Source organism: Corythoichthys intestinalis, chromosome 8, assembly GCF_030265065.1.
Source record: "Corythoichthys intestinalis isolate RoL2023-P3 chromosome 8, ASM3026506v1, whole genome shotgun sequence".
In the NCBI taxonomy this organism is placed as follows: Eukaryota; Metazoa; Chordata; class Actinopteri; order Syngnathiformes; family Syngnathidae; genus Corythoichthys; species Corythoichthys intestinalis.
In genome coordinates this window covers 6,791,152-6,813,914 of record NC_080402.1, presented here as the reverse complement: position 1 = coordinate 6,813,914, position 22,763 = coordinate 6,791,152, and the positions used below count along the sequence as shown (strand labels likewise).

At 37.4% G+C, this 22,763-nt stretch overlaps 1 protein-coding gene across 6 annotated transcripts in view; it reads right to left on the bottom strand.

The window, feature by feature from the left end:
* The window catches only part of bnc2 (basonuclin zinc finger protein 2), a 467,285-nt gene that overhangs the window by 146,403 nt on the left and 298,119 nt on the right, over window positions 1-22,763 (bottom strand). Inside the window, exon 1 of one of the 6 annotated variants that reach the window (XM_057842559.1) lies at window positions 8,404-10,983. The exons of the other annotated variants lie outside the window; for them this stretch is intronic. Within the exon in view, the coding sequence (XP_057698542.1) occupies window positions 8,404-8,406 (3 nt within the window). The 5' untranslated portion in view covers window positions 8,407-10,983. Of the gene's footprint in view, window positions 1-8,403; window positions 10,984-22,763 lie in introns of those variants that run through there. 6 annotated transcript variants of the gene reach the window in all.

Sequence of the window (22,763 nt, the reverse complement as noted above, 5' to 3'; positions counted from 1 at the left end):
TGCAATTAGAAAACGATTTAATTAAAAAATATATATATATTAAAAAAAGGCATGTCAGATTTTTTTTTGCCGATTCCGATACTTTGAAAATGACGTGATTGGACCCGATCGATCAGGATCTTTAATCTGATACTTTGTATCCCAAAAGGTTATCGATATGCTCCTGCCAAGAATTGGGATATCGTTTTAAAAAGGTGTCAATTAGGGCTGTCAAAATTACCGCGTTAACGGGCGGTAATTAATTTTTTAAATTAATCACGTTAAAATATTTGACGCAAATAACGCACATGCCCCGCTCAAACAGACTAAAATGACAGTACACTTTAATGTCCGCTTGTTACTTGTTTTTTTGGTGTCTGGCACCCTCTGCTGGCATTTGGGTCCAACTGATTTTATGGTTTAGTACCATGAGTGAGCATGGTGTAATTATTGACATCAACAATGGCGAGCTACTAGTTTATTTTTTTGAATGAAATTTTTACAAATTTTATTAAAACGAAAACCTTAAGAGGGGTTTTAATATAAAATTTCTATAACTTGTACTAATATTTATCTTTTAGTACTACAAGTCTTTCTACCCATGGATCGCTTTAAGAGAATGTTAATAATGTTAATGCCATCTTGTTGATTTATTGTTATAATAAACAAATACAGTACTTATGTACCGTATGTTGAATGTATATATCCATCTTGTGTCTTATCTTTCCATTCCAACGATAATTTACAGAAAAATATGGCATATTTTATAGATGGTTTGAATTGCGATTAATTACGATTAATTCATTTTTAAGCTGTACTTAACTCGATTAAAAATTTTAATCGTTTGACAGCCCTAGTGTCAATGTTTAAAAAACCAACCATAATACCAACTTCCACTATAATAGTGTCTCAGGTAAGTGTCTCTAAGGCTGCCATTGACGGTACTCGACGCCCAATCCATTTAGACTGGGAACGTTTGTTCATTCGAAATAGGGCTGCAATCGATGAACTAATTAGTTCGAATAATCGAGTAATCGGATAAGGAACATAAAAAATTAAAATACCTGAGCTGAGCCTCACACGGTATATATAAAAAAAAAGATGATCTATGTACAACAAAAGAACAATTGGCTAACATACATAGCAAAAGTCCGCTAGCTTAAATGCTATAAAATGCTAACGCTTTTTTACAATGCTCTTAACAAAGGGCTCAGACACATATTCCCACACAAAAAAAAAAAAAACAGTTAAATATACCTTTAAACGAAAATACAAATGCATTAAAAAAAAATCATTAGCTCAAACAAACGCTTATGTTGGTCTTAACAGGGAGCAGATGGATTCAGCCATGTGAAATGAGGTAGACTAGAGGGCTGTGTATCCACACAAATCAATAAATGCAAACACTTTCAAAACAAACCATTACAGCGCCACTTTAATTAAACGAATACTCGAAGCATCAAAATTTAATTTGAATCTTTTTTTCGAATCGAGTCCTCGAGTTAATCGATTAATCGTTGCAACACTAATTCGAAACCAGAGCATTCGCAGTCATTCTGTCCGATTTTCGGGGCATTGGCAGGTCACTTGCTGTTCATTTACAGGTCATTCCTGTTGGGTTTGAGTCACTGCCTATTCATTTGGGTGATTCCCAGGTCACGTCCTGTTCTGTAACTCAAAATAAACAGGAAGTGACCCATAAAATACCGCAAAATCAACAGGAAGTAACTGAAACAGGCAAATGAGAAAAAGCATATTATTTTGCCTCATTCAAATCTTAATATGTGGACATTTAAATATGTAAACTAAAGTGCAATCACATTAGTAAATGAATGGCTTCTGGTTTTTGAAATGTAAATAAACCAATCTATTGTGATAAAACAACAAAATTGCAATAACTGCATTAACCAACAAAGTGAAGTCTAACTGTAACTGTAGTCTTGAAACAAATCTGAATAAGGAAAAACATTGCAATAAAATAATGCAAACTGGTTAAACTTAAGAGTAGCTGACATCTGTCATGACAGAACATCGCTTCAATGATATCTGGCGCCATCTAGCGTCGTGAATGGGTATAATGTCTTGACCGCGAATATAAGACGACCCCCACTTTTTCTTATTACAATTGCAAAAAACACCGTCTTATATTTGGGCCAATACGGTAGTTGATAGATTAATCGACTACAAAAATAATTGATAGCTGCAGTCCTACTAACAACAATAGACGAGCAATTCTTAAACTCTTCTCACAGACTATGAATGCTCATGTCAGTACCATTGAGAGAACTGGACGTCCAATTCATTTTAATTGGATGGGGTGAATGAACGAATAATAACTTTGTACATCTTAACTATTTTGTGGCTTTGTCGCCCATAAAAATCTTTCTTTTTCATCTGATCTTCTAAAAATGGCGTGATCAGATCGGGGACATCCCTACTTCACACTCTATTTGCCTTGTGTCAGACTGGATTCATTCACTTTTCATTATTTGAGTTTTCAAATGTAAACGTCCAAGCCAACTAGAACAAAATCAATTCTCTTGAATGTCTTTGAATCTACTCATTTCGTCTGATCCAAATTAGGATTGTTTGGCCTTGATGGAGTTCCACACTCTGCTTTGATTAGGATCTGACTTTAAATAGCAATTCTATGCGAAATAAATAAATACAGATGAAACTCAGTGACAGGAAAAAGCAGAAGACAAGGGAGAAGGGAAAAAATAAGGGAAATAAACCTTGTCCATTCAATCCCCAGCGTGCAAAAAGGCCCGTCGCCCCTGTCAGTTCTGCTTTGGAGCCCGAGTGGCTGCCAGTCGCTGAGGCAGAGGTCCCTGTCCTCTGTGCAGCTGTGCATCTGGGCTCTGACACGGGCCACGGAGGGCCAGAACTATGCTAATGGCAACCAAATGGGCCGTGAGTCCCCGGTGGATTGGCAGGGAAATGCATGTGTTGTCATGTTTTCATGTGCACTCCTTCCTTCCTTCTCTTCAAGGACCCGTACAAGGAAGCAACTGGTTTGCGCTATGCACTCCAGCTAATGATCTTTGACAAACTATGAGTCATGTGTCAGTATGTATAATGCTAATATTTAGCGGTGTACAATAAAAGTAAAGTAGGGTACATGCGTAGCAGTACTAAAGCCTAATTTGAAGATAATAAATCCCGGTAATCAGACGTCTTGGGTGGGGAAAAATTGCATGTCTGTACATCGGAAGAGCAGTAAACAACAATCATGTTCCAGTGCCGTTGACGACGATAGACTGGGAGGGTTAGCAGCCATTGTTGGAATTATTTAGCAAACATGTTTTAGCTGAAAAAAGATACATCAATAAAAAAATTTTTTTTTTTTTTTAAGTTTCGTCAAATTATATCTTCATATGAAATCAGCCCCTAGTATAAAAAAAAATGTCCAAAATAGTTTTAGCTAAGGTTACTTGGAGTTTTAGGCCTTATATATTACTATTTGCAGTAGAAATAGGTGCATTTTATGCTGTATTTTTTGTCTTTTTTTGACCATTTAGACTATTAAATTGGCATATTAATTTCAGGTCTTTCAAGTTTTCTCAGGGTTTTTACTACTCTTGTAAATATTTGAAATTTTCTAAAGTATATTTTTTGACTCATTCATCCACTAAAGTAAAATCAGCTAATTTTACTTGACAAATATTGCTATGCAATCAAGATTACTCAAGACTGATTACAAATTTGCTAATTAGTGTAACATTTTAAATTGAGTCCCCTCTATAAAAAATAAAATAAAATACAATCGTCAACTTTTTTAGTACATTTATTTAAAATTAGGGCTGTCAAAGGATTAAAATTTTTAATCGAGTTAATCACAGCTTAAAAATTAATTAATCGTAATTAATCGCAATTCAAACCATCTATAAAATATGCCATATTTTTCTGTAAATTATTGTTGGAATGGAAAGACAAGACGGATATACTGTATACGTTCAACATACTGTACATAAGTACTGTATTTGTTTATTATAACAATAAATCAACAAGATGGCATTATTACTATTAACATTCTGTTAAAGCGATCCATGGATAGAAAGACTTGGAGTTCTTAAAAGATAAATGTTAGTACAAGTTATAGAAATTTTATATTAAAACCCCTCGTAATGTTTTCGTTTTAATAGAGTTATTAAAATTTTCAATCGAAAAATAAACTAGTAGGTCGCCATTGTTGATGTCAATAATTACACAATTCTCATGGTCATAAAATCAGTCGCACCCAAGCGCCAGCAGAGGGCGACAAAACACAAGTAACAAGTGCACATGACCCTGTTCTGTCATTTTAATCTGTTTGAGCGGGGCATGTGCATTAATTGCGTCAACTATTTTAACGTGATTAATTTAACACAATTATTACCACCCGTTAACGCGATAATTTTGACAGCCCTATTTAAAATATTAAGCTTGAAGTAATAAACAGAGAATAACTGATTCATATGTAGAGCTGTCTGATAATTACTTTTTAACCAATAACTAATAATCCCAATATTGTCCAACTCCAAACATCCGATACTATACTGATACCAAACCGATACCGATATATAAGGTTTTAGACATATTATAGCAAATTGTATTGCGATTAAGGGTGTGACAATGTATCCAAATGTTGATGTATCGCGATACTTTGTATTACAAAAGGTTATCAATATGGTCCTGAAAAGAATCTGTACAGTGATCCCTCGCTACTTCGCGCTTAAAACTTTGCGCTCTCATTCCATCGCTGATTTTTTTTTTTTTAATTAAAAAAAAAAAAAAAAAAAAGAATAAATAAATCCAGTATTTTATAGAGCTGTGCCAATCCGATCACGTAGTCTCTCATTCTTGCTCCTGCCGCTTTTCTTGGTCAGGCAACTGGAGTTGCTTTTTACGATGATTGACAGACGTTATGGTTTGAGCTTGACAGAGGTGTTTGGAAGCCGAAAATTCAAAGTGCCGCATGTGTCAATCATCGTTTAACAACTACCACAAACGAATGGCACCAATTGTCTTGCAAGCCTTTTGCGGTCGTGCCGCGAGCCATTTGCTGCCGTGTTGTGGCAACTGGGGTTCGTGCTTTTGCCAATTTGCGATTGCGCTTTAGGAATTGGGGATTGTGTTTTGGCAGTTTGCATTCGTGCTTTTTTTCTTTTGCAAAGCGTTTGCAATTGGGGTTTCTGCTTTTTCTATTTGAAAAGTGTTTGGACTTTCGCCTGACACCTCTCGGCCACCGTATTTATCGGCCGATAATATCGGACAACTGAACAATTTATACAACAATTTATACAAACAAACGCCAAGTGGTCGGCCAATTAAAAATCAATAATCACTGATTTGTCGACGATCAAAATAATCATTGTGACAGCCCTATTTTCAAGATTTACATAAAGTAGGACAACATAAAATGGCCTCTTTTTGGAGTTACGTAACCACTGTATTTCATGCTAACACCTAACCAATGCGCTGATCCATTGAAGACAATATGATAGTGTTACAGATGCGTGGCGAACTTCGGCCTTCGATGACAGATAACGGCCGTACGCTGACATCATGACAATGACAGTGACAAGGGTGGGACAGAGTCACGTAGATTGACTTGCGCCGACATTGAATGTGGCTGTTGTCAATAAATCTATGAGTCCACTGATAAAGTGGACGTGATAGCGTAAAAAACACCGCTGAAGAAAGTTTGAGTCAGAGATTATTGCAACACACAAACAAATATTTCCAGTGTGACGGCGACAGGCAAGTCTTGCGTTTTAGTCATCACAGTTGCAGCCTCCCACATTCCAAACATGCACAATATTTCCTCTTTTCTAATCACTAAACATTTTGTAAGAAATTATTAGGGAAAAAGTACAACATGGTAACCACTCAAAATATCACAAAACTCATTTACCTCCGCCAGCATCGCAAGGAAACTCCTTCAGGTGCGCGCAAAGCGTTTAACTTCCATGTTTGCGACAATCCAAGTCCGGTAGATGATAAACCACGAGTGAGAGACGGTGAAGATGTAATAAAGAAACGATAGGATGGGAGGGAGAGGCCTGACCAATGGCGACAAAAAAAAAAAAGTGTTTCACTCCCAAAGACGCGCTAGTGTGTGATTGAGTGTGCAGCAAAAGGAAAAGTCCATCAGGGTGTTTTTTTTGTCTTTATCAGCCTTACAAAGTTCAAAGATAGAAGGGACCAAGTGACGGCCAGACGTCATTCCCGAGTCACAGGGTGCACCGAAAAACTTTAGACTGCTGTTGATGGTGGAAGTTTTCCAGTCAAAATGAATTGGACGTCTATTGACGTCAATGGCAGAAAATGAGTTGAATCTTCCAGTGCTAAATCGGGGTGGTAACCTCTGGGTACCTCATGATAAGCCACGATTTGTGATACAAGGTTAACGATATCGATGATCTCACGATATGCAGACACAACAATATTCTGCAAAACAGCTAATAAACATTTCCTCAAAACCAACCTCTTCCCTTCCACCCTCACCCTCTGTTTAGAAGATATTAACTCTTAGCTCTCCTCCAACTTTCTCCTCCTCACTAGCTCGAAATCAGAAGTCCTCCTTGTAGGCAACAATGCCATGCTCTCTAATGACAATAACTTCTTTAATACTATCAACAATGTACCAATCTCCCCCTCTACTCAGGTTAAGGGTCTAGGTGTCATCCTCAACAGCACGCTTTACTTCTGCTTCCATTTCAACGACATCACCAGATCAGCTTTTTTCCACCTTCGCAACCTTTCTCGCCTCCTTCCTTCTCTCACATGCCATACCGCTTCGACCCCTGTCTGTAGTCTAGTCACTTCCCGGCTCGATTACTTTAACTCACTGCTCTTCGGTCCCTCCAGAAACTGTTTGTTGCCATACTTCCCAATTCTAATGTATCGGACGTCTATGGTGGTCAATGGCTACCAATGAGATTACTTTTGGGGCATTTCAGGCCATTTGTTGTTGATTTTCAGTGACTTCCTGTTGATTTAGGGGCATTTCTGGGTCACCTCCTGCTGATTTGGGGTTAGTTCATTCTCACTTCAATGCATTTACGGGTCACTTCCTGTTGATTTTGGGTTACTGAAAAGGAAGTGACTCAGTGTTGTCTCCAAATGAATGGGAACTGATTTAAAATGAACCGGAAGTAACCTGTAAATGCCCTAAAATCAACAGGAATTGACCTGTAAATGCCCACAAAAGACTGGCTGTGAATGCTCTGGCTTCAGTGCCGTTGACAGCGCTCGACGTCCAATCCAGTCAAAATAAATTGGATGTTCGCTGCCATACCTCCCAATTCAAATGGATTAGACGTCTATGGCAGCCTATGAAGATTACTTTTGGGGCATTTCAGGCCATTTGTTGTTGATTTTCAGTCACTTCCTGTTGATTTTGAGGCATTTCTGGGTCACATCCTGTTGATGATTTGGGAATGATTAGGCAGCGACTCAAATTCAACAGGAAGTGACATGTAAATGCCGTAAAATGTACAGAAAGTGACCTGTAAATGTTCCCAAAATCGGAAAAGCTCTGTTTTTGTTCATTCGTCCGTCCCAGGCTAAATGGACTGAATTAACAGAGACACGATTCTAGTGGGAGATTTTGGAAGTAACTTGTTTGTTCCTTTTTTTTTTTTTTTTTTTAACATTGACACCTTTTTAAAACAATATATCAATTCTTGGCAGGAGCATATCGATAATGTTATGGGATACAAAGTATCAAGATACATCACCATTTTGATATATTGTCACAATAGGATTGTTGGATTGCAGATGTTTTAGTTGCCTATAAGAACCAAATATATCAAGCTTTAAAGTCACGATTATCTTCTTGTTTGCCTTCCGAAAGGTCATATTGGTGAAAGCAACCCATGTTCTACTGCTGACTAAGAAAAAAGAAAATAAAAAACCTAGAAACAACATTTTTCTTTCAGATGAAAGAAGAGACTCTGATCTTTAATTTGATAGTCTTAATGTGTCATAATAAAATAATATTATCTAAGCCTTGACAGACCAGTTATTACTCCAGGGCTTGTCTTTTTTGGATAATGTAGTTAAAAGGGACAAGGGCTTATTTTTTGTCCTGTTCCTGAAGAAAGGGAATGCTAGCGTTGTGCTCAAGAGCACACTATCCTAGAGTAAGAATTGCCCAAACTTTGGGAATCAAGACCGAGACCAAACCAGAGACAGGACCAACACTATAAAAAGCTGTCAAAAAACAATCACATGAATTAAGTTGAACTGCTAGTCTTGACAAAAATAAGTTCGAATCAACTAAGACCGCCCGACAGAACGTATTAGAGCTAACGTATCATGATACAACCTAATCACCCAACTGCAATGCCATGTGACGGCCATGAAATCCAAAAATTGGGCCAAAGAATCGATGCGTTTACATCCCTAGAGTATTAATACCAAAAATACATGACTCACCATGTCCCACTGGCCAGATCAACATTTTTGGGAGTCCAGATCAAGATAAGACCAACTCAAAATATGGTCTTAAGACTCTCTCTTTGTACCTTTCGGCCATTCTTTCGTTTCTGTCATCTAATTTTGTTTTATGTGCGTCAACAAAAACGGAATAAATCGTCTTCTGTTTCCTGATTCATTATTGGTCATTGAAAAACTACCCTTTATCCAATGTTCCTTTATGAGTCAGAAAATAACAACCATTATTTGTTTGTCACCCAGGAAAAACGTCTTCCTCTGATGCTAATCTGACGAACCCTGCTGCTAGCTAGCACATGCTGATTTAGTATTAGCAACATGGGGCTACAGTTTGTCAATTACAATATATGATTTGGGAAGATAAAGAATTAATTTCCCGTTTTTTTTGTTGAGACTTAAATACAAATAACGTAAATAGGCTAGTTTTTCTTTTTAGGAAATTATGGACTGAACTGTTTTAAACATTAATACACTAGACTTCAACTGCTATCAACTCCAAGTTTATTCTCTTGGACAACTTAGCTACAAACTAAATCCAACACATATTCATAAAACTGCGCTCTGTGTACCTTTTAGCCATTCGTTTCTTTCTTCTAACTTTCTTTAATGTGTGTCAACAAAAATCAGGGATTATATCACCTTCCGTGCCAGCTAGTGCTACAAAGTTGCACATTCTAATACAGATTTAACATCATGGGGCTACAATTTTTCAATTTGCCTCCAAAATATGGATCACAAAACCGGAAAACAATTCATTTCCTGTTTTTTGTTGACACATAAAAAGAAATTAATGTAAATAGGCTAGTTTTTTTTTCCACAAAATTATGGACACCCTTTAGCCACCATTATGTCCTATTTTATTCTCTTTTATGACAACAAAACTGCCAACAATAGTATATCTTTCGGCCATTTCTTTCTTTATTCTAATTTTGTTTTATGCAGAATATCTTTCGGCCATTTCTTTCTTTATTCTAATTTTGTTTTATGCGTCAAGAAAAACAAAAACAAAAAACCGGTTGAATATATCATCTTCCGCTTTAGCTAGTCGTACAATTGTTTCACACGCTAACACCGTATTAGCACCATAAGGCTACGGTTTTCCAAATACCAAATATGACTCTGCAAACTGAACTCAATCTCCTTATTTCTATTGACACATAGAAAACAATTAACTTTAGGCTAGTTTTTTTGGATTGCGAAATTATGGACACACTTCAGGCACCATTAATACCTTTTTTATTCTCTTTTTTGACAACAAAACTGCCAACTAAATCACACATATGTTCTTAAAACTGCTCTCCGTGTACCTCTTGGCCATTTGTTTCTTTATTGTAATTTTGTTTTATGCGTCAAAAAAAAAAAAAAAAACACGTTTGAATATATCATCTTTTGCGCTAGCTGGTGCTACAATAGTTGCACATGCTAACAATGTATTAGCACCATACGGCTACAGTTTTTCAAATACCAAATACGACTCAGGGAAACTGACACATAAATACAAATAACAGAAATTGGCTAGTTTTTCTTTTTATGAAATTATGTACACCATTTAGCCACTGTCAAGTCCTTTTTTTATCCCCTTTTTTGACAGCAAAACTGCCAACTAAATCCAACATATGTTCTTAAGACTGCTCTCCGTGTACCATTCGGCCATTTGTTTCTTTACTCTAATTTTGTTCAATGTGTCAACAAAACCAAGGAACATATCATCTTCCTTGCTAGCTAGTGCTACAATAGTTGCACATGCTAAGAACGTATTAGCACCATACGGCTACATGTACACCCTTTAGCCTCTAGCAAGTCCTTTTTTATTCTCTTTTTTGACAACAAAACCGCCAAATCCAACATATGTCCAACAAAAGTTGCACATGATAACAATGTATTGACACCATACGGTTACAGTTTTTTCAAATACCAAATACGACTCGGGGAAACTGACACACAAAAAGAAACACCGGAAATAGGCTGTTTTTTCTTTTTACTAAATTGTTTTAACAATTTAGCCATTATCAAGTCTTTTTTGACAATAAAACTGCCAACTAAATCCAACATACAGTATGTTCGTAAGACTGCTCTCCGTGTACTATTCGGCCTTTTGTTTTTTTCTTGTAATTTTGGTTTAATATGTCAACAAAAAACAGGGAATATATCATTTTCCGTGCTAGCTAATGCTACAGTAGTTGCACATGCTAACACCGTATTAGCGCCATATGGCTACAGTTTTTCAAACACCAAATACAACTCGAGGAAACTGACACATAAGAAAACAAATAACGGAAGAAGACTAGTTTTTCTTTTTATGAAATTATGTACACCCTTTAGCCACTATAAAGTCCTTTTTTATTCTCTTTTTTGACAACAAAACTACCAACGAAATTCAACAAACGTCCCAAATCATTAACAAAGACAAATTGTGACAGGCGTATCGTGTGAGTCTTCCTCCTCTCCAATCTCTCATTCCGTGCTAACATTTCACCGCATCCCTACGCTAACGTCGTCCTAATGAATCTCGAATAAAACGAGAATAAAACGGCCCGTAAAGTGTTCGCAGCTGCGACGCTCTGCCTCGCCTTGGCAGTGGCATTGACTCCGGGTGGGAGTACGGACGGGCGGACGGAGGGGGGGGGACACATGTGAGTGCAGCTGGACTAGAGAAGGACGGGTATGAAGAGGAGTTGGCAGGAAAAAAAGACCACAAGTCTCCGTGTTTCCAGCTGCTTTTCTCAGGGGCTCGGTTTCGACACCCCCTCCTGCAGGTCCCAGGTTGCTTCAAGACTCACACACACATGGTCACACACAGTTCCAGTGAGACGCCCACTTCCACCCTCCCCTCACTTTGGGCCATCTTTGTTTAGACAGGGCTCAGGAGTTCCAGAAAAGCTCTCTCAGATGTGCTGAAGTAAGGGGAAAAACAAAACAAACTGACCCTCACTCACACACACCAACAAGTACTTTGCACTCACACATGTGACACGTACAATCTCAGTCGAAATAACACTTTTAACCGCAAAAATCACCACAAAAAGGTGGATTTTTCTTCACGGAGGTATGCATTTTTTTTTCCTTTACAGTCTGTTGGTTGTGTGTGTGTGTGTGTCCCGATGCTTTGGATCACAGCGGCGCGGCGGGCCCGGAGCATACCTCGACATGTGTTACCTCTTTGTAATATTGACTTTGTTATAGCTAGACGAGTGGGAGAGTCGGGCCAGAGAGCGGGGGCCTTGCAGTAGTGGGGCCCCCCGAGTTCGCCTGAAAACAAATACCTGAACGAACTGTGAAAATAGAAAACACAGAACCACAATGGCCCTCCATAAAAAAAATAGGGAAAGAAACGGAATCAAATAAACTCGAAAATGCACACTCGTCCTGACTGACCTTTTATTTTGTCAATTGGATTTAGGGTTTTTGGCTAAACACGCGTGTCTAAACAGCATCTTTAATCAATTTAAATTATTAATCAGCGATCAATAATGTAGTCTACTTTGTGCTTTTTGATACTAAAATACATTTGTTGCATAAAAAACATGCAGTTTTATTTGGAAGAGAAGTGTTAATTCATTAACTGGTAATTTGACAAATCCATGTTTTGTTGAGGAGTTAAGCATGTGTTTTTTAAATCTTGCCCAAATAAAAATATGATGCAATTCATATTTATTAGATGGCCCAAAATTTCAAATGACCAAAATGACCGGAATTTTTGCGCGACACAGAGAATTTTTCGACTGACGCCCCAAAATTTTCTTTTCGCCCATAAACATAAATTTGAAAAAAACAATCAAAACGCAACATGTCCTACAATTTTTGACCAAATCACATAATTTACACATGAAAAATTCCAGGACGGTAAGAGGCATAAAAGGTGTATAGAGAATTTGGCAAAAATTCTTCAAAAAAACGGTCCCATTAATTTCTAATGCCATTGACGCCCATGTAAGTCCAAATTTCCCATTCATTTTCAATGGCAAAAAAACCTGTGTGGTTGTGATTTTTGACCCAAAAATTACCATTACAGCCCATTGTCATTCAATTGGCACCCATTTAAACTGATGCCATTGGCAGCCATGCAACAGGATGTGTCCCTGAAATGTCCTCAGATCAACAGGACGTCCCCGAAATGTCCCCAAATCAACAGGGTGTGACCTAATAATGACAGGACGTGTCCCCAAAATGTCTCCAAATAAACAGGAAGTGACCTAATATCAACAGGGCGTGTCCCCGAAATGTCCCCAAATCAACTGAGCGGGTCTTAGATCTGTATAGACCACAACAGAGACCCATCGTACTTTTCTTTTTGACCACAATTGAAAACGCACAATAAACAGTACAAAAGGGGTTATATACAGTCGTGGCCTGTGGATGCTTCACAAGCAAGAAATGTGCGCGCAGCCTGTCACCTCTTCCTAATATGTGCATGTGTAGGATAAGAGATGTGTAAATGGCTAAAATAGCTAAGCTAAAATAAAGGCATGCATTACAAAACAAAAGTCAACATAAGTCAAGTCAAAAAAAAAAAAATAACAACGAGACAGGTGTCGTAATGTCGAAATCCCGTAAGTCGGGTACGTCGTAACCCAGGGACTACCTATGTTAAAATACCCTAATTTTTGCACTATAAGGCGCACCTGACTATAAGCCGTCACCCACCAAATTTGACACAAAAATGGCATTTGTTCATAGATAAGCCACACTGGACTATAAACCGGAGCTGTCCTCACTGTATTATGGGATATTTACACCAAAAGATATTAACCGGTAACACTTTATTTGACAGTGGCTACGACTGTCATAAGACCAAATGAACCACCATGAAACATTTCATTGCTTCAAAAAGCTTCAATTGGCCATCACTGCTGCCTTGGGGGAGACATTCTTTATAGATATGGACGTAAAACAATCTCGGCTCGTGGTTAAAAGCAAAAACAAAAAAACAGGCAGTTAGCATTTATTTTACATAAACATGTCAAATGGGCTGCTAGTCTTTGAGCCACTGTGGCGCCGCCTTATCACCACAAAGAGCTTTCCACATTGAAAATTCTTATGAATCAATGCTTAAATTCCTGAATTCTTCATAAATATGAACTAGATACACAGAATATAGATCTACAGAACATAGAAGAACATAGATATGATATTTATTTTACGTAAATAGTGCAAATTATGACGGCATTGCCGTCGCGGTTAATTTCCCTCAATGATTTTTTTCACAACATTTAGGGGAGACAGTCTAACTTTGCTGCCACCTCCTGTCAACACTGTTGTTGTCGAAAATGCCTCCTAGCATGCATTACAGCGCTACAGATGTAAATAACAATCAAAATTAGAGATGTCCCGATCGATTGGGATGCCGATCGATCGGGACATCTCTAATTTTGATTGTCCGATCACGTCATGTATCGGAATCGGCAAAAAAAATATCGGCCATGCCTTTTTTTAATATACATATATTTTTTAATTAAATAGTTTTCTAATTGTATTTAACGTTTCAGACATAATATGTTGCACTCATCCAGAGTCTTTAGTTTAGGCTTAAGGTAGAGTTATCAAATTTATCCCGATAACGGCGGTAATTAATTAAAAAAAAAAAAGTATCACGTTAAAATATTTAACGCAATTAATGCATGCACTGCACGACCCACTCACGCATTGTTGCGCTCAATCTGTAATGGCGCCATTTTACCTATATAGAGAGATAAAAAGCAGCATAAAATGAGTAGAGTGAATTTTGGCAGCCTTTGGAGCCTTTTTTTAATTGGCTAAAGCCTTACAATCCCTCTCCCTACGTTTAGAAATACCATCTTTTTCTTAACACCTTATGTTATTTCCCAACACAGAGAAGATATATCAGTTGGTAGCACTACGCACAGTCATGGTTCCACTTCCCATCATGCATTTGGGCATGTCTACAGTATCATTTACTGAAAGCTCAACAAATACACTAGATGGCAATATTTAGTCACAATATACAAAGTCACAAGTCTTTCTATCCGTGGATCCCTCTCACAGAAAGAATGTTAATAATGTAAATGCCATCTTGAGGATTTATTGTCAAACAAATACAGTACTTATGTACTGTATGTTGAATGTATATATTCGTCCGAGTTTTATTCATTTGGGGGTGGCGTGGCTCAGTGGTAGAGTACCTGTCTCCCAACCTAGAGGTTGTGGGTTCAATTCTCTGCCCTGATAAACTCGCCTAAGTGTCCTTGAGCAAGATACTGAACCCCACGTTGCTCCTGGTGCTGCGTCACCTGTAGGTGGATGGCGAGATAGTGTAAAGCGCTTTGAGCGCCTTGAAAGGTGGAAAAGCGCTATATAAGTATAACACCATTTACCATTTTTTTTCTTAATGCATTGCCAAAATATATATGATCGGGAAAAATTATCGGGAATGATTGGAATTTAATCGGGAGCAAAAAAAAAAACAAACAAAAAAAACAATCAGATCGGGAAATATCGGGATCGGCAGATACTCAAACTAAAACAATCGGGATCGGATCGGGAGCAAAAAAACATGATCGGAACAACCCTAATCAAAATCCATGCTCTGTGCTAATTATTTCTTCAGTTATTATTCCAGTTGTTTCATTAATTGCTAGTTATGGTATTTGGTGACACTTTATTTGACAGTGGCGCCATAAGACTGTCATTAGACAATCATAATTATGACATGACATTGTAATGAGCATTAATGAATGCTTATAACAGATGTCATTTAGACTTAACCGGCAAATTACCTCACTTTTGAATGGATGTAAAAGATCCGAGCTGGACATAAATGGACGTAGTGACGTAATTTGCCGGATGACACTTAATGACATCTGTCATAAGAATTCAGTACCGTGATGTCATAATTATGACGGTCTTATGACGCCGTTGTCTAATAAAGTGTTAGCTATTAAACCAAGTAAATCAACAAATAAGCCATACTGGACTATTCGCAACAGGATTCAAAATGAAGGAAAAAAGCAGCTGCTTTTTGTCGGAAAATTACGGTAATAACAAATTAGAAAATTAAAGAAGAATATTGACCATGAAGAAGCTCACAAAAAAGATTGACCCAATTTTAGTTCAACAACGTCTTGAAACAATCGACTATCAAAATACTTCTCACTTCAGTTCAATTAATTGTCGATTAATCATGGCGGCCCTTCAGTAAGGACTCGCACGAACCCTAACATGAAACGATCCCGGCCATGCTGTGTTTATTTGCCGAAATAAAAGATTGATTATCATCTCCCTGGCGGTCCCGCGAGTGCGACTCCCATCTCGTCTCTCCGCTCGTGACTTTTGCTTACTCCTTTGAATAATGAAGGCGAGCCATTTGAATATTCCCTCTGTATTTAAGAGGGGGGGAGAAAAATATGTTTTTTTTCATGCCACGCGGCAATATTAGGCATGCTAATTGGGCTCTTTGGACCTTCCCAATAGAAAGGCTAAATTAATTACTTATGTCGACAAAATGTCAGACACGTCGATCTAATAAGTACATCTGTTTTCAAGCCGCCTTGTGACTTTACTCCGGTCTGCGCGTCCGGTAGAGTTGCGTCTAATGAACGAGATCCGAACATAAAGCTTTGACGTCCTCCTTGTAATATTTATCCCGGATTTTCAAGCTAATCAGCGGCATCTGAAGTGACTCTTGTGTGTTTTTTTTTTTTACCGCGCAAGCTAATTTTTTATGCTCAAACATGCCACTTTGTAATTATTTGCCTGCCAGCGTATGTTTGCGTGTCTGTCACGGGGGAAAACAAGGCTTTTGGGGGCTTTTTTTTAGTCCTTGAGACAAGTCGGATCAGCGTCTTTTTGGTCTGAAGTGGTAGATTAACTCAATGAATGATTGTGTTTTAGTGTAATTGACTAAGGGTGTCAAACTCATTTAGGTTCACAAGTCACATTATGGCAATTAGATCTCACGTGGGCCGGACTGGTTTATATTTCGCCAAATATGTTAACTCACTGGGTGCTATTGACGCCGCTAGACGTTCAATACATTTGATTTGGGAGGAGCAAATGATCAAAAAGTCTAGCTATAGACTTCACTATCAGTTGACGGGAAACGGGGCGCGTAGGCCACTACGTATGGGGCCTATTTTCAAAATCGTATAATTCAAAATATTTTCAAAACCAAAGCCACTTGAGACCTAAAACCAAAACAGGCACCTCCTTTCGGCATATATGAGTCTCCATGAGCAGCGGCATCAAAATATTCAAAGTCGTTCCGTAATAAAAGCCCGATTAAGTACTTTTTAAATAACTATAACAGAACTTAAAATGGCTATAAAATTCTCAGATTTTACGCTAGATGTACAAAAAATCACCAAATGCAGAGATAATCACCTATATTTTCAGGATCAATAGCAATATTTAACATATCATATAACCTTTTGCCCTAAATAGAGCCATTAATTTTTGTTATTTAGTGCAATTTTGACAAGTTTTCAACAGCTAATAAATCACTCAATTTTCACATCAGAAACTTAGTACTTGAGGAAAGCATGCAGAATCATCTTATTTTTACTCAACAAAAGCAAATTTAGCATTTTTGTACATACAGTCACAACTTATTTAGGTTGAATGTCGATGTCACTATTGCCTTATCACGTCTTGCTAGTTATCTGGCCCTTGTAATTTTTAAATTGGCAATGTTACAAGTTACAAATAAAACGTGAAGGCCGAATTTTTTTGTATTGACGCAGAAATGTCTAAATCGCGAGCTTTTTGCCCAAAAAACAGGCAGTGGGCCGAAAATTACCTGATTATTTGAATGTAAAGTTTCGCTATTGTGTATGGATACACAATCCAACATGGCAGCTGTCACAAAACAAAGAGCTTTCTAAGTTGAAAATTCTTGTAAATAAATGCGTAAATCCCAGAATTTCTATAGATATGACCGTAAAACAGTCTAGATTCGTGGTTAAAAGCAAAAAAAAGAAAACCAAAAAAAAAAAATAATACAGGCAGTTATCATTCATTTTACGTAAATATTTCAAGTTAAAGCTATGCTAATTTTTCCCATTGATTTCATTTTTTTTCACAACATTTCAAAGTGCAGGCACGGTGCCATCTTACATAATAATTACCTTGAGTCCTCAACCAAATCACTCTTGAGACACTCCTGCCTGCTTGTATGCACAAAAATTTTGATCCTGTTTTCACCTAAATCCGGTGTTAGAATGCAACGTGTGTTTGAGTTTATCGCAGTGAAAGCCAACACGACGCGGGAAGCCGTGGCGCAATGTCTGTAGGAGCGGTCTCATCAACTGATAGTGAAGTCTATGGTCTAGCCACTGAAATATTATCATTCACAGTCCTCCCAGTCCAAGTAAATTGGACATCTATTGTTGTCAATGGAAGCCAATGAGTCAATTTTGGGTCACTTTCTTGTCATTTTAAGGTACTTACGGGTCCTTTCCTTTTGGATTGGGGGCATTTTGGCTCCCATTGACATGGATGTCCAATCCATTTGGACTTGTGAGGGGCGAATAAACGTAAGGTATCCCGCCGTCAATAGCACTGATATTTTAGCTTTTACAGCTAGACTTCTCAGTGTAAGTGAACTGGATGTTTAGTGTTGTCATTGCAACCCAAAGAATTCATTTTGGGTTACTTTGTAATTTAGAGTATGTACGGGTCACTTCCTGTACATTTTGGTTAATTTTCTACTGATTTTGGAGTATTTCCAGGTCACTTTTTGTTTATTTAGGGTCACTTCCTTTTGGTTTGGGGCATTTTTGGCTGCCATTGACGGTGATAGATGTCTATTCCATTTGGACTGGGAGGTGTGAATAAATGAAATGTCAGTAGCACACAAATATTAGCATTCAAACACAAACACAGGGGGGGGAAGACTGACTGTCAATTCTAATATTTCAATGCTAATGACGACACGAGATGTTTCGTTCATTTGCCCATCCCAGTCTAAGTGAATTGGATGTCTATTATTGTCAATGGAAACCAAAGAGTTGATTTTGCGTCACATACTTGTAATTTTAGGATAGCTACGGGCCGCTTCCTGTTCATTGGTCACTTCCTTTTGATTTTGGGACACTTCTCTCTGCCATTGACAGTGCCAGATGCCCAATCCATTTGGAATGGGAGAGGCAAATGAACGAAACGTCTCATGTCGTCAATAGCACTGAAATATTAGCATTCACAGCCAGTCGGCAACAATAGGCAAATGAACAAATGTGACTGTGAACTCAAAAGCGAGCCAAGAACAGCAGTGTAAAAATCTCTAGTTTTACAGTGCCAATGTGCCTGTCAGCCAGAACCCCGCAGGCCGGAATCCGTATGTTTGAGACCCCTGCCAATGCCGACAATCGATTTTGATTGAAAAGGAACATTCATCTTGCGCTGTCAACGGTAGCTAATGTATTAAGAAATGACAGAACAGTTAAATCAAGTATCGTCCACTTTTTGTGAACTCAGCATGACCGCTACAAATGTTTTCGTCTATAAACCGGCAATGACTTAAAAGACTACTAAAGAGACTCTCGTCAACAAACTGATCAAATGATTTTTCATTTGAACATTTTCATCTTGATGTCCAAGTGACTGATGTATCTTTTTTCCCGTCGATAAAAAAAGAATCTGTCCACTTCTAAGACAACCAATAATTATTTTTTCATAATTCACGATAATCATGTACCGAAACTTAAGCCAGTATAGCCCTTTAAAAGAACCTGTTTTTTGGCTGTAATCCAAATTAGCTCACATTCTTGGTTAACCCTTTTAATAGAGAATGGAGCTTCTACGCAAGAAATCCTGGTCTTTTAAGTACAGGATGTACCGTAATTTCCCGAATATAAGGCGCACTCGTGTATAATGCGCACCCCAAATTTACTTGTAAAATCTACGGAAAATTATTGTACCCTTTTATAAAGCGCACCCTAATTTTAGCACCAATAAATAGAAGAATACAAGAAAACAGAGCTCGTGTACAGATACAGAAATGTCATTTCTGTAAGTTAAATCAAAGAAAAAAATCATTTGCAAAATAAAATTGCCCTCCCCTATTTTTTTATTTTATTTTATATTTTTTTGTTTTAAAATATATGCAATGACCGTCTCAGTTGCTAGTCACATGATCTGTTCGAAGTCTAATTTTGACCGATTATAAATTTTTTTTTTTTGTTCATTTCATTCATTTTTGTTGCAGTTTTATTGCTTTACAACTTGCAACTATATGTAGCAAAGTCAATTATATGCAATGACACTTTTCAGCCTATAGGGCGGGGCCTGCCCCCCCTTAAAAATTCGCTTATGGTGCTACTCTTACTTGAGTAAAACCTTTGTCTATTTTACCCACCTCTGCCAACGAGTGCCTTGTAAGGGTTTAAAAAAAATATATATATATACACATATATATATATACACATATATATTGGGACTGTCAAAATTATCGCGTTAACGTGCGGTAATTAATTTTTTTAATTAATCACGTTAAAATATTTGATGCAATTAACGCACATGTCCCGCTCAGACAGATTTAAATGTCAGTAGAGTGAAATGCCCACTTGTTAATTGTGTTTTATGGAGTTTTGCCGCCCGCTGCTGGCGCTTGGGTGCGACTGATTTTATAGGCTTCAGCACCCATGAGCATTGTTTAAGTAATTATTGACATCAACAATGGCGGGCTACTAGTTTATTTTTTGATTGAAAATTTTACAAATTTTATTAAAACGAAAACATTAAGAGGGGTTTTAATATAAAATTTCTATAACTTGTACTAACATTTATCTTTTAAGAACTACAAGTCTTTCTATCCATGGATCGCTTTAACAGAATGTTAATAATGTTAATGCCATTTTGTTGATTTATTGTTATGATAAACAAATACAGTACGAATGTACCGTATGTTGAATGTACTGTATATATCCATCTTGTGTCTTATCTTTCCATTCCAACAATTTATTTTACAGAATATACAGTATATATAATTTACAGAAAAATATGGCATATTTTATAGATGGTTTGAATTGCGATTAATGACGATTAATTAATTTTTAAGCTGTAAATAACTCGATTAAAAATTTTAAATCGTTTGACAGCCCTAGTATATATACTGTATATATATATATATATATATATATATATATATATATATATATATATATATATATATATATATATATATATATATATAATTGTGCATGAGTTGGTTAAACTGAGCAAAGATCCCCTCCCCCCACCAAAAAATAAACCGTAACTTTTTTCTAATTGCCTATTAGACGTTTTCATTATATCACCGTTGTGGACCAAGTTGGTGCAGTCAAATGCTCAAATATATTGAATATAACATATCGATGCATAGCTACAATGTATGTGCACACCTCTACTGTGCCCACTTCAACCTAGGGTTGGTCAATCTTACCAAAAAATTGATTAAAATAAGGCACGAACCTGAGCGTCAATGCTTAAAAACGCCCAAAGTCATCTGAGATTGACCCTAATGAGAACAGGCAGTACAGAAACCGGGCAAATGGTTGATTTGCTTTTATTTCCTCACTTTGCAACACGGTCCAAATATTAAAACCAGCTGTCAACGACTGTACAAGCAGAGCAATAAACTCTGCGACGGCGTCAATCAAAATTATTCACCTTCCCGCATGTAGCGTGCACGCAGGCGGGGCACTTCACCGACACGCACCCCCCAGCCTCGAGGGTCTCGGCCCTGCCGCGGGGCGGCGAGCGACAGCTTGCGCGGTGATGCTCCAGCGATAGGCATCATCGGCCTCGCTGCAGACTAATTGGTCCGCCGCTCCTCTGAGTGGCCTCGCTAATTAATTAGAAAGGCAGCCGAGCTGAAATTTTTAATCAGGATGGCGGGCTCGCCAGCAAAAAGCGAGGTGAGGGAGGGGGGGATTCTGGGACACGCATCACCTCATCATCCTGTGTAATCCACCTGACACTGATCTCGTCCTGTGAAGTGTCGCGTGTTCCGATACTCATGCGATCCGGCGGCGTGATAAGAGACGATTACAGATGTTATTAATTAAAGAGGGGGTTGCATGCAAATTTCGCTTTTTTTGAGCTTTTAATCATGCTCTGGGGCTGCAGCTATCGATTATTTTAGTAGTCGATTAATCTATCAACTAGTTCTAATAATCGAGTAATCGGATTACGAACATTTAATGCATTGCAGAATACATTTTAGGAGATGTAAAACAAAGGCTTGCTAAGATTACACTTTCAAAAGAGCATTAAATGCGAATACAAAAAATTACTGAGTGTTCTTCAAACTATCCAGGATTTCTCGAACGGTCTAAATGAAAACAAATAAATGAGGATCTAAGTATAAGAAAACAACAATTGGCTAGCTTGCATAGTGAAAATCCGCTACCCTAAATGCTATAAAATGCTAACTTTTTTTTTTTTTTTTTTTTTAACAATAATCTCAACAAATTGTTCAAATACATATTCCCACAAAAAAGGCTAAAAATACCAAAAACTGAATTAAGAATGCATAAAAAAACAGCAGCTGGATTCAGCCATGTTAAATGCTTTATATTATATTCACTGTTGCCACTAGAGGGCAATGAATCCACCCAAATTTAAAAAAAAGGCTTTAAACACTTTCAAAATAAACCATTACAACAGCACTCTAAATAAAAAAATTATCGAAGCAGCAAAATTTGATTCGAAGCTTTTTTGTCATCAAATTACTTGAGTTAATCGATTAATCGTTGCAGCACTGATACGGCCATTCCCTTGTTTTCGGAACCATTCACCTACGTTTTAGAAATTGTCAAATGTAGTGCTGCAACGATTAATTGATTAACTCGAGTATTCGGTTAGAAAAAAAGATTCAAATTAAATTTTGCTGCTTCGAGCATTCGTTTGATTAAAGTAATGTTTATTTTGAAAGTGTTTGCATAGAGTTGTATTGATTTGGGTGGATACAGTGCCCTCTAATCTGCCTCATTTCACATGGCTTAATCCAGCTGCCCCATGTTAAAACCAACATAAGCTAAGTTTTTGTTTGAGCTAATTTTTTTTTTTATGCATTCGTAATTTAGTTTGTAGGTATATTTAGCCGTTTTCTGTGGGTATATGTTTGAATGATTTGTTAAGAGCATTGTAAAAAAACAAACAAAAAAAGTTTGTGTTTAAGAGCATTTAAGCTAGCGGACTTTTGCTATGAAAGTTAGCCAATTGTTCTTTTGTTGTACACAGATCTTTATTTATGTATTTCAATACATTTTGAGGCTCATCACAGGTATTTTAATTTGTCATGTTCCTTATCCGATTACTTGATTATTCAAACGAACTAGTTCATCGATTAATCAACTACTAAAATAATCGATAGCTGCAGCCCGAGTCAAATGTCTCCTGTCTACCGA